The sequence below is a fragment of the Chiloscyllium plagiosum genome, chromosome 9 (assembly GCF_004010195.1).
Source record: "Chiloscyllium plagiosum isolate BGI_BamShark_2017 chromosome 9, ASM401019v2, whole genome shotgun sequence".
NCBI classification, from domain to species: domain Eukaryota; kingdom Metazoa; phylum Chordata; class Chondrichthyes; order Orectolobiformes; family Hemiscylliidae; genus Chiloscyllium; species Chiloscyllium plagiosum.
The window spans coordinates 25076528-25098926 of NC_057718.1; the positions used below are offsets into that span (position 1 = coordinate 25076528).

At 41.2% G+C, this 22399-nt stretch overlaps 1 protein-coding gene across 4 annotated transcripts in view; it reads right to left on the reverse strand.

Moving 5' to 3' along the window:
- The window catches only part of fh (fumarate hydratase), a 41163-nt gene extending 20475 nt beyond the window's left edge, over positions 1-20688 (reverse strand). Inside the window, exons 1-5 of one of the 4 annotated variants that reach the window (XM_043695586.1) lie at positions 20539-20688; positions 9671-9805; positions 6423-6533; positions 3851-4027; positions 3280-3462 (exon numbers count right to left, since the gene is read on the reverse strand). In XM_043695586.1, coding sequence (XP_043551521.1) covers positions 3280-3462; positions 3851-4027; positions 6423-6533; positions 9671-9805; positions 20539-20658 — 726 coding nt within the window. In that variant the 5' untranslated portion in view covers positions 20659-20688. Of the gene's footprint in view, positions 1-3279; positions 3463-3850; positions 4028-6422; positions 6534-9670; positions 9806-19832; positions 19869-19902; positions 20165-20476 lie in introns of those variants that run through there. The other 3 variants (XM_043695588.1, XM_043695589.1, XM_043695587.1) reach the window with 3 other exon arrangements.
- Between the last annotated feature and the right edge of the window lie 1711 nt (positions 20689-22399).

The following is a 22399-nucleotide window of genomic DNA, read 5'->3' on the forward strand; positions in this document are numbered from 1 at the left end:
AGAAAGCCAGTTTCTAATCCAAACTGCTAAATCACTCTCAATCCCATGCCTCTGCATTTTCTCCAACAGCCTACCATGTGGAAACTTATCAAAGGCTTTACTGAAGTCCATGTATACCATGTCAACTGCCCTACCCTCATCTACGTGCTTGGGTCACCTTCTCAAAAAACTCAATGAAGTTTGTGTGACATGACCTGCCCTTAACGAAACCATGTTGACCATCTGAAATCAAATTGTTGCTTGCTAGATGATTATAAATCTTATCTCTTACAATCCTTTCCAAAACCTTTCCTACAACAGAAGTAAGGCTCAATGGTCTATAATTACCTGGGTCATCTCTACTGCCCTTCATGAACAAGGACACACCATTTGCAATCCCCCAGTCCTCTGGTACTAAACCTGTAGACAATGATGACTCAAATATCAAAGCCAAAGGCTCTGCTATCTCCTCCCTAGCTTCCCAGAGAATCCTCGGATAAATCCCATCCGGCCCAGGGGACTTGTCTACTTTCACTCCTCCTAGAATTGAAAACACCTATTTGTAACTAACCTCATTCCTTTCTAGTCTAATATCTCGTACCTCATTCTTCTCCTCTACAATATTCTCTTTTTCCTGAGTGAAAACCAATAAGAAATGTTCGTTTAGCACCTCTCCGATCTCCAACGGGTCCACACTCAACTTCCCACTCCTGTTTTTGATTGGCCCTATTCCTACCCTAACCATCCTTTTATTCCTCACATACCTATAGAAAGCGTTCGGGTTCTCCTTTATTCTATTTGTTGAAGACTGCTCGAGTCCTCTCTTTGCTCTTCTTAACTATTTCTTTAAATCCTTCCTCGCTGATCTGTAACTCTCCGTCACCTCAGCTGAACCATCTTGCCTCATCAACACATGAGCCTCCTTCTTCTGCTTAACAAGAGATTCAATTTCTGTAGTAAACCACGGTTCCCTTACCTTATCATTTCCTCCCTGCCTGACAGGGACATACCTATCAAGGACACGCAATATCTGTTCCTTAAACCAGCTCCACATTTTCATTGTCTGCAACCCCTGTATTTTGCTACCCCATTCTATGCATCCTAATTCTTGCCTAATCGCATTATAATTGCCCTTGCCCCATCGATAACTCTTGACCTGTGGCATGTACCTATCACTTTCCATCGCTAAACTAAACGTAACTGAATTATGGTCACTCTATCCAAAGTGCTCTCCTATAACTAAATCAAACACCTGGTCTGGTTCATTACCAAGCACCAGATCCACTGTGGCCTCCCCTCTTGTCGGCCCTTTGACATACTGTGTCAGAAAAGACTCCTGTATACATTGGACAAAAACTTGTCCATCTGACATCATAGGAACTCTGACAATACCCAATGATGCCTCACCATCATCTTTCTTAACCTCTGCGAGTAAAACAATCTTACTGCTTGTTCAACATCCAATCATGGTTTAGATGAAATTGTCTCCAAACAAATACAGGATCTCAATTATCCGAACGAAGCTGGCAGGGAGTATTTTGTTTGGATAACTGATCATGTTTTTACGGGACTTTAATATCTTGTTTGGATAATCCAAAATTTGGATAACTGACGTTCAGATAACCAAAGTTGTTCTGTACTGGGGAGATCAAAACCACTGCCTTTGGTTCCCGCCAACTGCTCACTAGTCACTAACTGCAGACTTCATTGGTAATGATCTGAGGCTGAAGCACATTGTTTACAGCCTTTGCATCATGTATAACTCTGAAATGCACCATAACCAAAACTGCATTATTTTTTCTCTGTAATATCACCCACCTCTTCCTCTGCCTCAGGTTATCTGTTGCCAAAGCCTTCATCCATGTCTTTGTTACCTCTTGACATACTTATTCCAACGCACCCTTAGCCATAATTCATCTTCTCCTGTCAATAAAACTGAGGTCATTCAAACCTCTGCTGCCCATATCCTAACTGGCACCTGTGCTTGCTAATCTATATAGCTTTGGTTCTTTGTTTTAAAATCCATTACTTCAATCATCCCTGTATGTATAACCTCTTCTAGCTCTGCAACTCTCCAAGTCCAATTCTGGACTCTTGAGCATCTGGGACGTTAATCGTTGCAAAGATGATGCTCTTGTGCTCAGTTCCCAAAATTCTAATTCACTCCCTGCCTCCTCTTGCTCCTTAAATCAATCTTTGACCAAATGTTTGGTTGCTAATATGTGATTCTGCGTCCAAGTGTTTTATAATGCTCTTGTGAAGCATCTTGGTCCATTTTACTCAGCTGAAAAGGCACACCGTAAATAGAAGTTGCCTGATAAATTCATGCCAGATTTCAAACTCTAGTGGAAGGAAATGGAGTGAAATTGAACTTCAGTGGAACCACAAAGTGGGCAACAGCAGATTAGCAAGCCATTTTACACCTGGTTCGACTTTCTTTACAATGGATCCCGGCTAAATAAAAATACACATGAAATAACTTTGTTGCGCCTCCAACAAGGTGTCTCGTACCATGTCAGTCCTCGCAGCTAGTCAGTCGTTTCAACAAACATGTGCAGGTTAGGTGAACTGGCCACGCTAAATTGCCCATAGTGTTGGGTGAAGGGGTAAACGTAGGGGAATGGGTCTGGGTGGGTTGCTCTTCGGAGGGTCTGTGTGGACTGGTTGGGCCGAAGGGCCTATTTCCACTCTGTAAGTAATCTAATCTAAAAAAAACTGAAAACCAACACTACAGTCACAGTTGCAGAGAGCTGCTCCGTCATTAAAGAGACACACGAGGTTATCTACACCTGAAGCAAGGGGAGAGGTTGAGAAGACATGACCTTTATGATGAACTCAGGCAAGAGTGAGAGCTGAACCTGTGCTGCTGGCATCATTTTGCATCACAAAATAGCCATGCAGCCAACAGAACTAACCAACTCCCCACCTAGTGAGCTAATGACAAAATAATATTGACTTTAACTTTATGGACAGATCAGTGACACAGTACGTGGATAGACCAATCCAGGCTGAAGAGTCTTTCCTACTACATCCCACATTGTGAGCCTCAGATTTCAGTGGTGCAGTCCAAAGAGCATCAAACAGAAGAAACTGTTCACATGGACTGGCCAAACATGTTAAAGAATCCCACCAAAAACATATGTTTTTCTCCCCAGAAGTAAGCTGACCTAACGGGCCTTATAAGAATTTATCTTTTTTCTAAAAGGGATAGACTCAAAATCTTCATACTGTACCTCTCTCTATGTTTTATCATAATAGTGAGAATTCATACCACTTTGAACAGGTTTTCTCTCAATCTACCTGGCCTAACGAAAGAGGCACAGCGTCTTGTGTATGAGTCCGGCCAATTTTAATGATAGTGGCAAACTCCTTGGCCTTCTTCTCAAGTGCATCATGTAGCTTCTGCAGTCCAGGCAGCAGCACTTCATGGACCTCCTTCGCAGCAGCAATGTGCATGGCAGTGGGGAAAGTATCATTGGAACTCTGGCAATGAGGAAAGAAGGGGCAGAACAGTTAAAAAAAAATGACTAAACACTGAACATGTGGTCTGTTAAATATTGTAATGACACATAATTGTTTTTAAGCTATGTGAAAATATAGTTTACACTTTGTCCCCTGTGAACAACTTCAATTTGGAAAGAACTACAATCAAACAAAATTGAAATTTCTAGCCTATTAAGACTGTTTCATTTCTGAATGAACTCCCTCCCAAGATAAAGAGAAACATATTTTCTATTCCATGAGATGACAAATAATGTTTTGACAGACTAGGTATTATATTGCAAATCCCCATCACTCTTCCCTTGGACTGTGACAGGGGAAAAATAAGCTTTAAACTCCAAAGGCATTGAAATGAGTTCTAGACAAGTACCTGACTCTTGTTGACGTGATCATTGGGATGCACAGGATCCTTGCTGCCCAGTTTACCTCCGAGAATCTGAATTGCCCTATTGCTGATCACTTCATTCACATTCATGTTTGTTTGTGTTCCAGAGCCAGTTTGCCATATCACCAGAGGAAAGTGATCATCCAATTTCCCAGCAAGCACCTGCACAATAAACACAACAACAAACCTCATATTCAGATCCTTGTTCCAAGTGGACAGGACAACACCTGATTTAATTTATCTGACAAAGACAATGTGTGTTCACAGCATAATGCAAACAGCACAGAATGTTGCCCAAATCAAGGGCATTGGGATTCCTAAATGTAATAGTTATATTTTGCTATATCTGATATTGATACGTTGTGGTGCTAACAAACTTCCTTAATCAACAAAGATAGACAATTGTTACTTACTTGACCACTTGGCAGCACTGTAGAGAACTGATGAACAACTACAAAGCACCGTCCACTGGCTATAATACAGTATTACAACTACTGCTAAGAACTTTCCAATTGAAGGGAAAGAAAAAAAATTAGAGAAATTTTCAAAACAAAAAACTATTTATAATCAAATATTTATTTTCGATTCTTAAAGCGCAATTGTTCACTGTCATGGTGCTACCATGAGCCAAGCACTATCTTCTCCAAGACAGGTGAACAAGTGTTAAGAATTTTTCTTTAGAGGTTAGGCAGATAAGAGGAGCTGATTGCGTTAAGATTACAACACAAAAGCAGACAATTAGCCAGCGTTGTGCTCCACCAATGCAGCAGAAAGTAGGGAAGGTATATCATATCTTTAAGCCTGTAATACCTGCACTAATGATGTGGAGGTAAGTATTATTTTTTTCCATTTGTTTGCATTCCAGAATACTTAATAGCTAATTTCCAGTGAAACATAAATCCAAAGATCCAAAAGCCACAAACTATTTTCAAGGAAGAAAATTCTTAAATTCCTTACAATGGCCGAGTAGTATTATCCCTCGGCTATTATTCCAGAGTCTCGAGTAATGTTCTGGCGACCTGGCTTCAAATCCCACTATGGCAGATGTGGAATTTTCATACAATTAAAAAAGTCTGAAATTATTGTGAACCTTTGTAAATTGTTGGAAAAATCCACCTGATTCACTAAAGAGTTTCAGGGAAGGAAGCTGTCATCCTTACCTGGTCTGGCCTATATGTGACTCCAGACCCACAGCAATATTGTTGACTCTTACTGCCCTTTCAGCATTAAAAATGGGCAATAAATGTTGGTTTAGCCAGCAACACCCGCATCCCACGAGTGAATAAAAAAATTCAAAAATTTGATAAAACAGGATTACAGAAGTAACCAATTTGCACTACACCTGAATCCTTCTGAATGTAGGTGCAGTGCAAATCAAAGTGTATATACATGTTATTTTTAAAAGAAATGGATTTAGATCCTTTGCCTCCAGTAAGATACCACAACAACTTATAGTCTGTATCTCAATGTTGCAAATTTATTCTCGATCTTTTCATGTCATTTTCTGAAAACCAGTTAGTGAGTTAGCAGAACAGAACAAATAACTTGTACTTTTAAGACGCTCTGGGAAGCAAGAAGTCCCTCTCACATCAGATGTCACTGGAGTGACTCTGGAGCAAAAGAGACACAAAATGATGTTGTGACATGCTGGTAAAATGAGTGCTAATGTAATAAAATAAATAGCATACTGAACTATAGAGACTCTTTAATCAGACGGATAATGTCTTTGAACCGATTTCTATCCTAACGAAATATTATGAGTTAAGACCGCTATGAGGGTTTTCCCCAGTACAAAGAAAATTGTACTTCTAGACATTCAATGGGAGTCTGTTGAAAGGATTGGGTGGAATAGATGTAGATGTAGATGGAAAAGATGCACACACATCTCTCATCCCGCAACTGAATTTTTCCATATTAAAATGTTCTAAAATCAGTTCCCAGGACAGTGGTTCTATTAAAAGATGTTATATCAACCCTCCATAAAGAGGAGTTTCATTATAAAAAAAGTCTAAATTTACTTTCAATAATTAGGTAGGGTTCTGACAGGATTTACCCATGCTAAAGGTGGAATAACTTCAGCCAAATTATGCCTGGTACCCATAAAATCACATTAAATAATATTCTCCTTGTAAAGTAGTAAAGTAACCTTCTTTGTGCAACTTTAAACTGACTTAATCTGGCTAACGGCAATGTTTAATGTTTCTCAGTTTAAGTACGTCAGGCATTTTGGTAAAGATAAGTAAATAGCTAGAAAAGGAGCAAGTTTTCCTTTTACTCTTATTTTAAAATGCTTTGCCACCCTACAAGCTTCCCAGAGCTTCAAAAATTCCAAAGCAACCCTATAGACATTTCAGTTCACCCACATCCTACCACTGCAACTGACCACAGTCTGTCCCTGTGCTAGCATGTCTGTTTTCACTTCTCTCTCTGATCTCATTTACAATTCTCTTTTATTTATCCAAGCTTGTCAATTCAACTGTGCTGGATTGTGGCTTGCTGCCCCTTGGAATGTACCATAAGGTCAGTTATAAACCCTTACCCCTCAGGCTGTTCCTACCTCATCAGCTGCCTTTATAATGCTGTCTGCAATTTTTGGATCCAAACCATATTCCACGTTCACTTCTGCAGCAGCTCGCTTCAGAATGCCAAAGGCTTTTATTACTTGGATCTGTGAACCAAAATAAAAAGGTGAAGTAACATCAAACATTCTTTCTCTCACCTCCACCCCCTTTCTCTCCTTGACTCACTAATGCAAGAGAAAGTGCCTGTGAAGCACACATTGATTTGCTTACTAAAAAATGTACTTTCCGCAAGTTTTAACTTTACATTAGTGGTGTTTAATCTATCAATAAATCAATTGGGCAATCAGACTGGAATACATGCAGAAAGAGCTGAATACTGCAGAATGGTGGAATCTTCAACTTGTAGCTTTGCAATGGGGAAGATCTGAGGTCTCAATAAACTTACTGAGTCCCAAACAAAATCATGCTCACTGGATTCAAATAATCATTAAATTTTTAGCATTTTACTGATGGCATAGTCAAGATTTTTTTCAGGCTTCTACTTTCACTCCTCCTAGAATTGAAAACACCTGTTCGAAACATTTTATATGAACTGAAGTGAGAAAGTAGAAAAAGGAGAGGTTTCCGAATAAAAGCTTAAAACTAATCGATCTGTTTGTATGAGCTCAAAAATAATCCAATTCCTTCAAAGAAGACCTGACCAATATACATCCTGCAATGGTGTGGTTCAAATGCTTTTGGTCATTTATCACTTGTACAGCATGGTCCAACACATCCTTGCCGACCAGACAGCCCAATCTGACCTAATCGCATCTGCCAGCATTTGTCCCAAACCCGACTAAACTCTTTCTATTCATATGCCTTTTAAATATTGTAATTCTACCCACCTCCACCACTTCCTCTGTCAGCTCATTCCATACATGCACTATCTTCTGCATGAAAAAGTTACCCCTCAGGTCTTTTTTTTTAATATATCTTTCCCCTCTCACCTTAAACCTATGCCCTTCAGCTTTGGACTCCCCTACCCTTGGCTATTACCCTATCCATGCCCCTCATGATTTTATCAATTTATATAAGTTCAAACTTCAGCATATCAGGGAAAAGAGCCCCAGCCTATTCAGCCTCTCCCTACAACTCAAACCCTCCTGTCCCAGCAACATCCTTAGAAATCTTTTCTGCACCCTCTTAAATTTAACAACATTTTTCCTCTAAAATGGAAACCAGAATTGTAAGCAGTATTCTAAAAGTGGCCTCACCAACATCCTGCACAGCTGTAACATGATATCCCAACTCATAGTCAACGTTCTGACCAATGAAGGCTTGTGGTACCTTGCTCTGCACAGTTGGTTCCCATATTAGTCTATAAAATAGGAAATTCACTTAAAAGTACTTCACTGACTTTGAAGTTTCTTTCCTTTTCTCTCTCTCCCCCCAAGCTGCTTGTCGGTAGATGCCAAGAAAGGACCGTGGGCAATTATGATAACAAGCACAAATTTTGCAGAGTTTTCTAATTTAAAGATCACGTTCACCAGCAAGAAACAGTAATCCAGAGCAGCGTTCACACCTCAGTGTATGAAAGATGAGGATCCAGAATGATCCAAGATGTAGTGAGTCCGAGTAACTTATGCCACCAAATTCCAAAGTAGATTAGATTAGATTAGATTACATTACAGTATGGAAACAGGCCCTTTGGCCCAACAAGTCCACACCGACCCGCCGAAGCGCAACCCACCCATACCCCTACATTTACCCCTTACCTAACACTATGGGCAATTTAGCATGGCCAATTCACCTGACCTGCACATCTTTGGACTGTGGGAGGAAACCGGAGCACCCGGAGGAAACCCACGCAGACACAGGGAGAACGTGCAAACTCCACACAGTCAGTCGCTTGAGGCGGGAATTGAACCCGGGTCTCAGGCGCTGTGAGGCAGCAGTGCTAACCACTGTGCCACTGTGCCGCCCACATAAGTACATCTGACTTATGAGGTAGAAGTTATGAGATGTTTCAGTCAGTTTTCCTGCATATTTAATTCAAATTCACACACTAAGTCCAATTCATACACTGAAAAAGGTCTTAATCTGTGGTTTCCTTACTAGCAAAAGCGCATTTTATTTAGGCTTTTAATGACCACAGAACACACCCAAAGTGCTTTACAGCTAATGATGCCCTCTGGAATGTAGTAACTGTTGTAATACATAAGACGTGGCATCCCATTTCTACACTGTTGTTTGTGTGAGCTAGCTACATAATCAGCTATTGATTCCTGGTTAAATTTGGCTATGGTACTGGAGCTAACTCCTTTCCTCTTCTCCGAAATCGTGCCATGGAATCCTGTATAGGGAAAACAGGGTCTTATCTTAATATCTCATCTGAAATGAAGTATTGCCTTGATGTTTCACTTGAGTGTTAACCTTGATTTTTGTGCTCAAGCCTTAAAGGGGTCTTGAACTCACAACCTTCTCACTTAGGATGTGAGCCACACTGATACTGTTCAATGAGATCTCTTGAAATTACTGCAATTAATTGTTTTCTTAAAAAATACACCAAATTATTTTCAACCTACACTATTTAATTTCAATGTGGATCATCCATCTGCATTATAGCCATAAAAACTAGTAACATTTTGTGCATATTTGAGTGCCACATTATCACTGGTACACCAGTTATAAAATTGATAAACAATCAAATATCTTTTAAAAAGAAAATAATAAAACACATTTAATCACATAATTTAGTTGGAAAAACCTCACAAAGATATCAGTTTCAATTTCTAAGACTTTTGCCTGAAGCTGCAATGAGATGATTCCTGCTATTATTCTATATTCTTTAGATCAGTTTGAAGCCTGACCAATTACTGCATGTCCAGAGGCATACAACAAAGCAAACATACACTCGTTTGGTCATTACTCATTACAGCAAGTGAATTGGAAAATAAAATAAAATTCACTACAAAGTGGAAGGAGGTGGCAGGGTGGGGGAGAAGTGTGTGTGTGTGTGTGTGTGTGTGTGTGTGTGTGTGTGTGTGTGTGTGTGTGTGTGTGAGAGAGTGAGAGAGTGAGAGAGTGAGAGAGTGAGAGAGAAATAAAATTCAATTTGAAGAGGAAGAACGTGGGGGGAATGGAGGTGGAGGGAAGAGGTAGTGAAAAGGAGGGGAAAAGAGAGAGAGAGAGAAAATAGAGACAGACAGACAGAGATAAAGAGAAAAAAGAAAGAAACAAGAAATCTAAGAACCAATGACCATTTTTTCTTGAAAAATTACAATTTTGCTAATTAACTTACTGGCATCCGCTCAGACACCCCGCCGATTTTAAAGTTCATCATTGATCTAACTGTCTGGGCTCCATAGTATTTGTCATTTGGCACCTTTAGCTCACCAAAGGTATCATATTCGATTCTGTAGACTTCAGAGCTTTCCTAGGAAAGAGAAGCAGAATGTTAATTATTTCAATTTCTTAATAATAGAAAGAAAGTGTATTTATAGTAATAATTTCCAAGTTAACATTGAAACACTATTTAAGATTAAGCATATCTAAGCTTTAGAAATGATAGAAAATCATTTTTAAACCTTCTGTCAATTGCAAACAATGACTGTTCTGATAAAGTGATTTTCCTCTCCAACAAACAACAGCTTATATTTATTTAGCACCTTTAACGTAGAAAGATATTCCAAGTTATTTCACCAAAGTCATGTGTTTCCTTCCCCCAAGTCACAAAAAAATCAAAACTTTGGTCAGAAAGACAGGCTTTAAAATGTTCCTCCAACAAGAGAGGGATAAACCAGAAGGATTGGGAAGGGAATTCCAGTAGAGAGATGTGCCTGTGTGCACTGTTGATTTTGTGTGTTTGGAAAAAATAATTCTACCATTCCCTCTGTCCTCAAAATCTTTAAATATTATTCCCCATTGTGCCTGCTTCCCCCCCCCCCCCCCCGATTATTTTCTGCCAGTAGTTATTTTGCAATGGCTTTAATTTGCTTTTTATTCCATCACTTTATCATTATCTGAAATTAATCATTTTTAGGCATCAGTTAGAACTCTTCAGTGATAAACCACTGAAATATTGCACTGTAAATCAAAAAATATATAATTAAGTGTTTTTAAAAATGCACTGATTAATAAAATATTTTTTTCAACTGCTTCAGTATTAGATTAAGGGCAACACTTGCACCAGCTATTCTTGATCAAATAATACAATCTTGAAACAAATGAGTGCAGAAGTATAGGAATGCTGGTTCAGCACAATCCCAACCCCAACTTCACCCCCACCATCCCTCCCACCCCCATCATAGAATGAGAAGGTCAGATAACAGCAGTGTTGAGCAACTGGCTCAGATCAATTTCTGCCCTGCCCTGCGATTAAATGGTAAATAAGTAATTTTCAAACATGAGTGTTGCAATCTTGTTTCAACTATAGTCAAGCATTAATTCCAGCACAACTGAATGCAGACTACAGGTCAGACAATAATATGCTACTGCACTGCATGAATATATACAAAATTCTGGTGTCTAGTACAGCCCCAATTTAATTAGCTCCACATAGCTATGAAGCTATAGAACTTAACATCCCGGCAGGAGTACTGAAATCTATGCACCAGAGTTATCTGACCCCCATTGAACCCCCACCTAAAATATTCCAGTCACCTGTGACACACTGATGTTATCAGGTTGATTTCTAAAGAGAGAGTCTGAACTGAACCTACTCTGCGACTGAAAATACTGAGCAAAAACCCTCAATGATCCTACTTTTCACGATGTAGTACTGGAAAGAAACATCCTCATGAGTGCTGTCTCACTGTTACTCAACCCATATCATAATTCATAAAAGAAATCTCTTTACTTGTTGACCAAAACTAATAATTATGGACAACTAAATTTTTTTTTCCTATCAAGATTGAACCTGTGTGCTTCCAACTCAATATTCAGCTCTAATATAGGGTTGATAGCCTGGTTGACAGAAATGAAGCGATCCTGAATTCATTCTGAAATGCTGAAAATTCTACTCTCTGGAAAAGTATTGGGCAGTGTCGTTTTTGTTTAAATCTGATAAAGTGTGGCCTACATCTACGTCAGCATTTAATATCCAACCCTAGTTACCATTGAAAAGGTGTTGGTGAGCTGCCTTCTTAAGCCATTGGCAGGCCATTTGGTGTAGGTCCACCCATAATGTCTGTTAGGCAGAGAATTCCAAGATTCTGATCCAGTGACACTGAAGGAACAGTGATTTGTTTCTAACTCACAATAGTGAGCGGTTTAGATAACAACATGCAGGTAATGACGTTCCAAAGTAGCTGTTGCTCTTGAGCTCCTAGGTGCTAGTGATCATGGGTTTGAAAAGTGCTGCCTAAGGAGCCTGGCTGAGCAGTACATCTTGTGGATGGTGCATGCTGCTGTCACTGTGTAGTAATGGCAGAGAGAGTGAACGTGTGTGAACGTGAGGACTGCTTTGCCCTGAGTGATGTCAAGCTTCTTTAGTGTTGTTGGAGCTGCAGTCATCATGGAAAGTATTCCATCACAATCCCAACTTGTGCCTTGCAGATTGTGGACAGACTGGGGAGTCATGAGGTGAGTTGCTCAGCAGGACTCATAGCCTCTGAACTAAGCCAGTTTTGAGAAGACCCATAGTCTCGCTACCTGGAACACCAACTTACAAGGAGCTACACCAAAGACTAAAACACTTAGAAGACGACTCACGCCACTCCATGCACTCCACCCAAGAATTCCTGAAGACCAAAGACACGAAGATAGAAGAGGATGAAATAATGGTCTCCTTTGATGTAACAGCCCTATACACATCAATCAACATCAACCTGGCCAAGGAAACACTGATTACACTATTAGAAGAACCAAAGACACATACACCAAACACCACTAACTTCATCAGCAAGGTCAATATCGTCAAGCTACTGGACCTATGCCTTACCAAATACTCCACGTTCAACAAAAAAACCTACAGACAAACCAACGGAACACCCATGGGATCTCCGATATCAGGGTTCTTAGTAATGCAGAGACTCTAACAAACAGCTATGCCAACTATCCAACCCAAGCTTTGGGTCCATTAAGTGGATGACACCTTTGTCATCACTAAACAAAACAAATTAGAGGAAACCTTGAAGACCATAAATAATACCCTGATTGGCATAAAATTCACTAAAGAGGAGGAAAACAACAACAAACTGCCATTCCTAGATGTCGCAGTAGAGCGATCAGACAATGGGGAACTTCAAACCAGCGTCTACAGGAAAACAACACACACGGTCCAAATATTGAACGACAGAAGCAATCATCGCAACATCCACAAACTAAGTTGCATCAGAACATTATTTCAATGAGCCAACACACACTGCAGCACAGAGAAACTATGCAGAGCAGAGGAAAATCCACCTATAGTGTGTATTCAAAAAGAATGGGTACGCAATGAACACAGTCTGCTGATTTCTCAGCAACAAACCCAAACAAGCAGACAAAACACTTAAAGAAACCCTAGCCACGCTCCCCTACATCAAAGACATCGCGGAAATGACTGCCAGACTACTCAGATCCCTTGGCATCATGGTAACCCACAAACCCACCAACACATTAAAACAGCAGCTAATGAACTTGGAAGACCCTATACAGACAAGCAAAACTAATGTCATTTACAAAATACCATGCAGGAACTGTAACAAACACTACATTGGACAAACAGGCAGAAAACTAGCCACCAGGATACATGAACACCAACTAGCCCCAAAACAATACGACCCTCTCTCACTAGTATTCTTACATACAGATAAGAAAGGACACCACTTTGACTGGGACAACACATCCATCTTAGGACAAGCCAAACAGAGACACGCATGAGAATTCCTAGAAGCATGGCATTCCAACCGGAACTCTATGAACAAACACATCGAGTAAGACCCCATCTACCACCCCCTGAGAAAAAAAAATGACATCACCACAGGAAATGACATCACCAGCCCAAAGAAACCCAAACATATAAATAGAAAGCAGGAATCATGTACACTGCTTCACCTGAGGTCCACTGAAGATGTTACCTAGTAGGGTGACGAAACGTCTGGAAATGTACCTCCCAACTCAGTGAGAAAACCTACATTCAGAACCTCCGAACTAATCTTGAAGCCACTATGTTTAAACAGCTGGACCAGTAAAGTTTCTGGTCATTGATAATATCCAAAATGCTGATAAGCAGGGGATTCAGTAATGGTGATGCTATTGAATGTCAAGGGACGATAGTTACATTCCCTTCTGCTGGAGGTGGTCTCTGCCTGACACTCGTGTTGAGAATGTGATCCATCAGTCTAAAGTCTGGATATTGTACAGGTCTTTCTGCATTTGGGCATGCAGTTCTTCGTTATCTGAAAAGTCACAAATGGTACTGAATAGTGAGCAATCATCAATAAACATCCCATTTCTGATCTCACTATGTTGGGAAGGTTATTGCTGAAACAGCTGAAGATGGATCAGATCAGGGCACTATCCTGAAGAGGTTCTGCAGTAACATCCAAGAGCTACAATGACTGACCTCAATAATCACAACTATCCTGTGTGCCAGGTATGACTCCAGACAGTGAAGAATCCTCCTGGTTATTCCCAAGGTCTCGAATTTTGATGAGATCCTCAATGCCACACTCAATGTTAAGTGCAGCCTTGATGTTGATCCTGAAGAGGATCTGCATTTCAATGCAGAGAAGCATGAGATGATGCATTTTGATAGGGAGAACACTAAAAGATAATATAAATTAGGGGGTACAATTCTAAAGATTGGGGGTAATTAGGACGTGGAATTCAGCGCCTAGGAGAGTAATGGAGGCAGGTTCAATTGAGGCAGTCAAGAGGGCATTGGGTGATCATTTGGATAAAAACAATGCACAAAAGGACAAGGGAAAAGCAGAAGATTTGCACTGGGTAATGATGCTCATTTAATGAGCTGGTGCAGGCACGGTGCTGACCTAATTCTTCACCTGCTATGATCTGAAAGCAACTCTGATGAAATGGTGAAGTAGTCTGAAACCACTTCAAAATCTCCTAAACAATGATGAAACAAGTGGCAGACAATCATGTCAAGGTTGGAACCTTTCGGCCAGAGGACTACGTGTCAGTGACCTGTATAGAATTGCAAAGAACCTCAGGACAATGAATTATTTGTTTGAGACCCTGAATTGAAGAAAAATCAAATCTGCTCTCATGTCAACTGATAAAGCAATACTACTACCAAGAAAGGGATGAGCAAATCTGCCCCATTGCAACCAACCTGGAGGATGGGGGTAACAGCAGGAATAAATTGTAAGGAGACATGAGGGAGCCTTCACTGAACGTATAATACCCAGCTAACTAACACGTCAGTGTTCACTCACCTAGTTACAAAGTTGACTTAACTGACGGCTCATTGTATTTAAAAGCTAATTCAAAGACAGGCCAGGCTGCACCACCCTAACCTAACACAATGTGGATGTGGGAGAGATCTCTTCCATCAGGTAACATTCCTATTGGCTAGACCTAGACAAATTGGTCCAGGTTCAGGAGGAGATTAACTGCACGCTGGAGCACCAACTAACAGAATCTAGCAGCAAGCTATGACCAGAGCCAACTCCAAACTGATACCCTTACAGCTGGATGATTGTATTGATAAACTAGGTAAAGCAACCTAGATTTACTTTAGGGGTGCTGGGTTTCCCAAATGCATTCAAAAAGGAAATCTTCGTCTTCATAACTCTTGATGGATTTTGCCAATGTTAAGTCACGCCATTCAGTCTAAAAATGCCCCAGCAACCTCTCAAAGGTTGATGAACCAGATAGTGGCAACTTACCTAATTGCATTGTGTACTTAGATAACCTCATGTACAGCAACATGTTGGGAATTGCACTGAGAGCAACTGGAAGCCCTCTTCCTGAAAGTTGAGCTACCCAGTGGTCAATCCTGCAAAAAGTATGTTCGCTAAGACCCAAGGTACCTATTTAGAACACAGTTGCACCAAGGATCCTACCTAGGCTGCATAGGCAGAAGTAGCATCACAATTCCCCTTTCCCACAACCAAACAGGAAATCATATGCATTCTACTGAAAGTTCATCCTGAATTCCAGGACAGAAGCTGTACCTTTGCCAGACCTACTGCAGAAAAAACCTAAAGGGATTTTGGACTGAAAAATGCAAGACTGCCTTTGGAAAGCTGAAGGCCATTTTAATAAGCGAACCTATGCAGATAACTTCAAACATCAAACAAGTATTTAAGGCAGGCAATGTTTACTGACATCCTCAACTGTGGGCAAACTATGCATGCATTTTAATCCAGATATACGAATAAATCCTACACGTGATGTCACATGCAATTGTACTGCACACATGCAGGGACACTTTTAAAATGGAATTTAGCAGTGGGCAGTGAGGACACAGAATGAGAATAGACATGATATGGTAAAGGGGGGGTATAAGGAAGGAGTGGTAGCGAAAGGAAGGCAGGAGGAAAGGTAAATTGTTGGGGAGGAGTAGTGAAGGCCGAGGCCTGGGGTAGGGGTTGGTGATGAGGGCCCAGGCCCCGAGCCCCACCGTCAGTTCAACCCCAGGGTTGATCCTTGGCTTCATGATAATGCTAGAGTGGGAAATCTGCTTGATCCTGAGATTGTGAATTGCTTTTGAATACAATTCTGCTACTACTGATGGTGGCCCAAAATACCTCATTGATGCCCATTCCTAAGATACTTAATCTATTCAAAGTCTATCCCCTTTAGCACAATGATAATGCCACACAACACAAGGGAGGGTATCATCAATATGAAAACTGGGACTTTGTTTCCATAAAAACAAACTGACAGTGTCATGGACAGATCCATCTGCGCTGGCAAGAATGAAGTCAAGTATTTAATCCCCCCATTAGTTCCCCCAACACCAGAGCATTATCAGGCTCTCTCAATTACTCGTAAGATGTATTGTTTGCAAATCTTAAAAAATACATACTGAACTTTCCAGGAGTTGCAAAAGGACATTTCTGTGTATTTTGGAAATTTATTCTTCGGAATTTAAATGTATAAAACCAAAAGCTATTTCTGAAAAATACACCAGGCTGGTATTGATCCATGGGGAGAGCAGACAATCAATATTCCAGGTTCTACAATTCATCAGAACAGAAAATCAAGCAAAATTATTTATTTAATAAGTTTCTACATAAAGGAAAACAGTGGTATCATCGCATCCTTAATCAAGTACGCCACCAACAGTTCCAACTTTTTGTAAGGTTAAAATTACAATAAAAATGAGAAATCTATGTTGCAAAAGTTTAAAAGATCATTTAGCTGACAATAATGCAAGCCTGATAGATTGATTTTGGAACTAATTTTACAAACTGTCATCAGTTTCTCATCTCGGTTAACGGGTTCAGTGGTAGCAACACACCTTGGATCTGCTCCAGTTCTGAACTCCTTCCTATATATTTGCATACAAACACATACGCACATAAAAACTTCAAGCTGGCTAATTTCCAGCTTTTGTTGCTGTCACTCCATCTTCTCACGGGAGGAGATTTCTGCTTTGTCGCCTTTCTAGTCACATAGCTTGATCATTCAAACTTTCTGCCTCATGTCCTAAACAAGCTATCTGCCCTCATTTATAAAGAAAGCGATTGTATGTAAAAAGTCTGTTCCAAAGAATTAAAACTTTTACTTTCAAAACAATTATTCAATCCCTCTGCCAAATAAAGGGCAGAAACAAGACCCACAATAATTTGAAAAGGGGCATAGATACTTACTTAGTATTACAACATTTCTTAGAAAAATATATAACATATATAGTACCATGTACTAGTGAGGCCAGAAATAGGAAGATAATATAGCTGAATGCAAACTGCTGTCGGAAGGAGGGTTTCAAATATCTGGATAATTGGGATCTCTTCCACGGCAGGATGGATCTGTGCAAGAAGTACGGGTTAAACCTAAAAAAAAAAGCTCAAATATCTGAACAGGAAGTTTGCTTCAGCCACTGGGAAGAGTTTAAATTAATGTGACCAGGTGGTGGGAACAGGACAGTGGGTCAGCATGTGGAGTTGTTGAGGAGAAGGTAGAAGTAAGTCTAATAAGAACAAGCAGGTTAATGAACACAGTGGGACTGGCAGTCTGAAGTTCATTTATTGCAATGCCATGAGTATAGTATGTAACACAGACAAACTTAGGACTTCAATTAGTACATGGCACTACAGTGATGTAGCCATTATTGAAACCTAGTTGAGGGAAGGGCAGGACTGGCAGCTCAATACTCCAGGGTTTAGATGTTTCAGGTGTAAGAGAAAGGGTTGTATAAAGGGTGGAGGAGTTGCATTACTGATTAAGGAGCATATTACAGCTGCATTAAGAAAGGATATCTTGGAGGGCTCATTCATCGAGGCCATATGGGTAGAATTTAGGAATAAGAGAAGTGCAATAATGGAGTTATATTATAGAGCTCCCAATAGTCAGCAGGAGATAGAGCAACAGATATGTAAGCAGTCAATAGAAAGATGTAAAAACAACAGGGTTGTTGTAGTGGATGATTTTAACTTCCCAATATTGACTGGGACTCCCTTACCGTTGAGGTTGCAATGCTGGAAAAGCACAGGTCAGGCAACATCTCAGGAGCAGGAGAATTGACGTTTCCGGCAAAAGCCCTTCATCAGACTTTTGCCCAAAACATCGATTCTCCTGCTCCTCGGATGCTTTACCAGCATCACACTCTCAACTCTAATCTCCAGTATCTGCAGTCCCCACTTTTGCCCTGGGACTCCCTTCCTGCCTGGGGCTTCGATGTGGCAGAATTTGTTAGGTGCTTCCAGGAGGGTTTCTTGAAAGAACATTTAGATAGTCCAACCAGGGAAGGGACCATATTAGACTTTGTATTCGGGAATGACACTGGTCAGGTGATTGAAGTTTCAGTGGGACAGCATTTTGGGTACAGTTATCATAACTCCCTGAGTTTCATGGTAGTGTTGCATAAGAATGACTGGGTCGTGGATGAACGTGCTAAATTGGGGGAGGTCTTGTCTTACAAATTTGTTTGAATATTTTGAGCAAGTGATGCAGATGATCGATAAGGGTAGGGCAGTAGGTGTTGTCTACATGGACATTACTAACAAGGTCCCTCAGGCTAAATTGCTGTCTTAAATCAAATGGGATCCACCATGAGTTGGTAAATTGGATACAAAATCAGCTTAGTCATAGAAGACAAGAGTGTACCGCAGTTAGGCGGTAGTGTGGGGGGTTTTAAAAAAAAGAAATAAATAAATAAATAAACGGGAGTATGGCTGCGTCTGAAAAAAAGACAAGATGGTAATTGTTAAGGGGTGTTTTTTCTGACTGGAAGTAGATGACCAGTGATATTCTGCAAGGATCAGTCCTGGAACCTCCATTATTTGTAATATATAGGCATGAAAATAAAGGTGGTCTGATTTGTAAGTTTGCAGATGACATGAAAATGAGTGGAGTTGTCGACAAGTAGGAAAGTTGTCAATAGATGTAGATCAGATGGAAAGTTGGGAGGAGAAACAGTAAATGGATTTTAATCTGGAAAAGTGTAAAGTGATGCATTTTGAGTAGTCAAATGTAAGCGGGAAATACACATTAAATGGCAGGATCCTTCGGAGCATTGATATACAGAAGGATATTGGGGTTCAAGTCTGTAGCTCCCTGAAAACAGTAATAGTAAGTAAGTTGGCAAAAGTGGAGTACAGCCTGCTAATCTTCATTGGTCAGGGCACGAGGTTATAAATGTTATCAAGTTGTGTTGCAGCTGTATGAAACTTTAGTTAGGCCTCATTTGGAGTACTGTATGCAGTTCTGGTTGCCACACTGTAGGAAGGATGTCAAAGCTTTGGAGCGGATGAAAAACAGGTTTACCAGGATGTTGCCTGAATTGATGTGCATTAACTATAAAAAGAGGTTGGACAAACTTGAATTATTTTCACTACAGCATTCAAGGCTGAGGAGTGAGCTGATAAAAATATGTAAAATTCTGAGAGGCTTGGATAGGGTGGAAATGTCAAATACTAGAGAGGCTGGATTTGGGGCAGAGGACAGGGAAGTTTAAAGGAGACATGCAAGTAAACTCTTTTTGTACAGAGGATAATGAAGGCCTGGAACGCACTGCAATGTTTAAGAGGCATTTGGACAAACACGTGAACAGGCAGTGAAGGGAAGGATACGGGTCATGTGCAGGCAGATGGGGCAAGTTTCCAATGGTATTGTGGTCGGCACCGACATGGTGGAAGTGAGTACTGCGCTTGTGGCAGGTCAGAGGAGCAGGAAAATCGACATTTCGGGCAAAAGCCCATCACCAGGAATAACATGGTGGGCCGAAGGGGCCTTCTGTAATATTCTACATTAAAGTAAATGGCTTGGCGGGAGTGTTAAAAGCGAGTGTAAAAATCTACACGTTTAAAAGAAGAGCGTGTGGGGAATTTATAAGTATGGTAACTTACCCCCCCAAAAAAAGAAAACATTGATCTACAAATGTCAAAGCACAACGTCAGTGATTGCAGTTAAACCCACTGGTGAACAAAGCTGTCTGCATCCTGTTCTTTCCCCGCTGTGGTACTTTTTAAACGAGGCTGCATTCCATTTTCCAAGAGAGTGGGACAGCAACAGCGAAAACAACTGTGAAGAGGCCCTGCCCGTGTCCAGCTCCTGCTGCTTCACTGAGGAACTGGGAAGAGTTGCTGAGGCCTAGTGTTCTCCTGATCAACTCGGAACCACGGGCCTGCCCCACTGAACCCGAGCGGTTTCCTCACGGAGAAAACTCCACCCTCGGCATTGCCGGCGAACACTAAAGTGGGAGGGGGGTGGGGGGGAATGTTTATGGACCCACAAGCGAGGAGGGCCCTGTACCCTCACAGTCTCCCCCCCCCCCCCCCCGGCAGTTGAACCGTTGCTCTCCGTCAGGATGTCGGGGGTGACCTTGTCCAATGGAACGTTCCCCGGAGAAACCCTGGCAACCGCGGCCGGGCTGCCAGCGCGAGGCAGCCGGGGAGTTCCCTGCAGCACCGCCAAGCGCACAAACACAACCGGACCCACTGCAGGTCACCGGGGGGGTAGTCAACCGAAACTATCGTGCATCCAACCTAACCTTGCAATGCCTCATTTGGAGGGAGAGGCCGGTCGGCGTCGCTCCCTGTGAATTGCACTCACCATTCTTTTGCAGATTGCAACAGCAGCGGGCGGCCGCAGGCTGCTGACCAGCAGTGGGGAGGACCGCGCCCCCGGGGCTTTGCTGCGAAACCGATGAAGGTTTCGGAGAACACGGAACATGTTGCCCAGAAATAAGGCTGGGGAGGGACCAAGGCGGCAGACTGGGGGAGGTCAGATTGGGAGAAGCCGCCAGAGGGAGCAAAAAGCAAGCAGCAAATCGCAGTATGCATTTGCTACCTGAAGCATTTAATCAGATTGAAAGACGAAGTTTTGCTTTTCTTTAACCCCCCGAAAAAATGTAAATGTTTTCATGCTGCAAATCTCTATGACTCTGTTTTTGTTTCTCAAAATCGGAACTGTTAACTGCACCTTGGAATTCAACTTTGTCGTATTGCCCAATTGCATTATTAATAAAACTCAAAAGAAAAGTCGACGAAGTCTCATTATTCCTACTGTGGATGGAATTGGGTTTGTCTTGACGGGAGACTTGCAGGAAAAGTTTTGGGAAATGACAGGGGTATTTTGCAGTCTTTGCATTTGCCAGTTATTGCTTCAGGTTTAGCAAAATAAATGTTCAAATGTTTGACCAATATTGGGAAGGCAAATATTGCTGTCTTTACTCAGTATGAGAATGTTTCGTCCAAAGTGAAATTATCCACGTCCCTCTAGTTGAATATGACAGTTTTGACCATGTTCATAAGAATGGCCTATTACCACATTGTAGCTGAAAATGTGTTGCTGGAAAAGCGCAGCAGGTCAGGCAGCATCCAAGGAACAGGAGAATCGACGTTTCGGGCAGAAGCCCTGCTTCAGGAAATATTACCACATTGTAGTCAATTGGCCCAACAAGTCCTCACCGACCCTCCAAAGAGCACCCTCTACTCAATCCTTCTAACCCTGCATTTCCCATGGCTAACAAAGTTAACCTACACATCTGTGAACATTATGGGTAACTTAGTATGGCCAATCCACTAACTTGCACCTCTTTAACTCCTTCCTGGAGGAAAGGGTCACAGGATCGAAACTTTAACTCTGCTTTCATCTACAAATGTTCCAGACCTGGTGAGTTTCTCCAGCAATTTGTTTTTGATAGTTTTTTTAAAAAATAAGCATAACCTCTCAAAGCCTTCATTCTTAGAAATAACACAAGAGTAGTTGATCATGGTTATTGTGTAAAAAAATAAATAAATTTGAACAAACGTCTGTAATCTGCGGTTGTGTGTGTGATTTTTAAAAATAAAATTGTTTAAAATATCATTACAATTCCGTGACACTGTAAGCCTTTTGCTATAAGTTCTGTGTGATATGGTCATGTCCCAGAATCACCTGAAGAGGCAGAGCCTGGAAAGCTAGTGCTTCCAAATAAATTGTTGGACTATAACCTGTTGTTCTGTGAATTTTGACTGAGTTGTGCACAAAGGATAGTGGAAAACTGAAATTCACTCTCTCGAAAAGTGATCAATGGGAGGCCCGAGTAATGCGGGTGCGAGATGGCCTGCGGGCTGGAGACTTGAGGGAGCAGGGATAGCCAGTGGTGTGGAAGCTTGAGTGAGGCGGGGGGACGGTTTTTGGACTGCTGATTGGTAGGGGCGGTCAGCAGCTTATGAGCCCAAGCAGAGGAGTGTAGAAGCCCCCTGCGCTGATCTACTGAAAGACTGCAAATGCTTGTCTTTATTCTCATTTTTCTAACTTATACTATGAGCAACTGTAAGAAATGTATTTTTTTTCTCCCTTTTTCCCTTTATTTCTGTATTTTGTATCTAAGATCTGTTGTATCTAAGATGGTGCCAGATGGGGTGACATTGTGAACTTTTCACTGTATTCTCATACTTCTGTACTTGAGTACACATGACAATAAAGG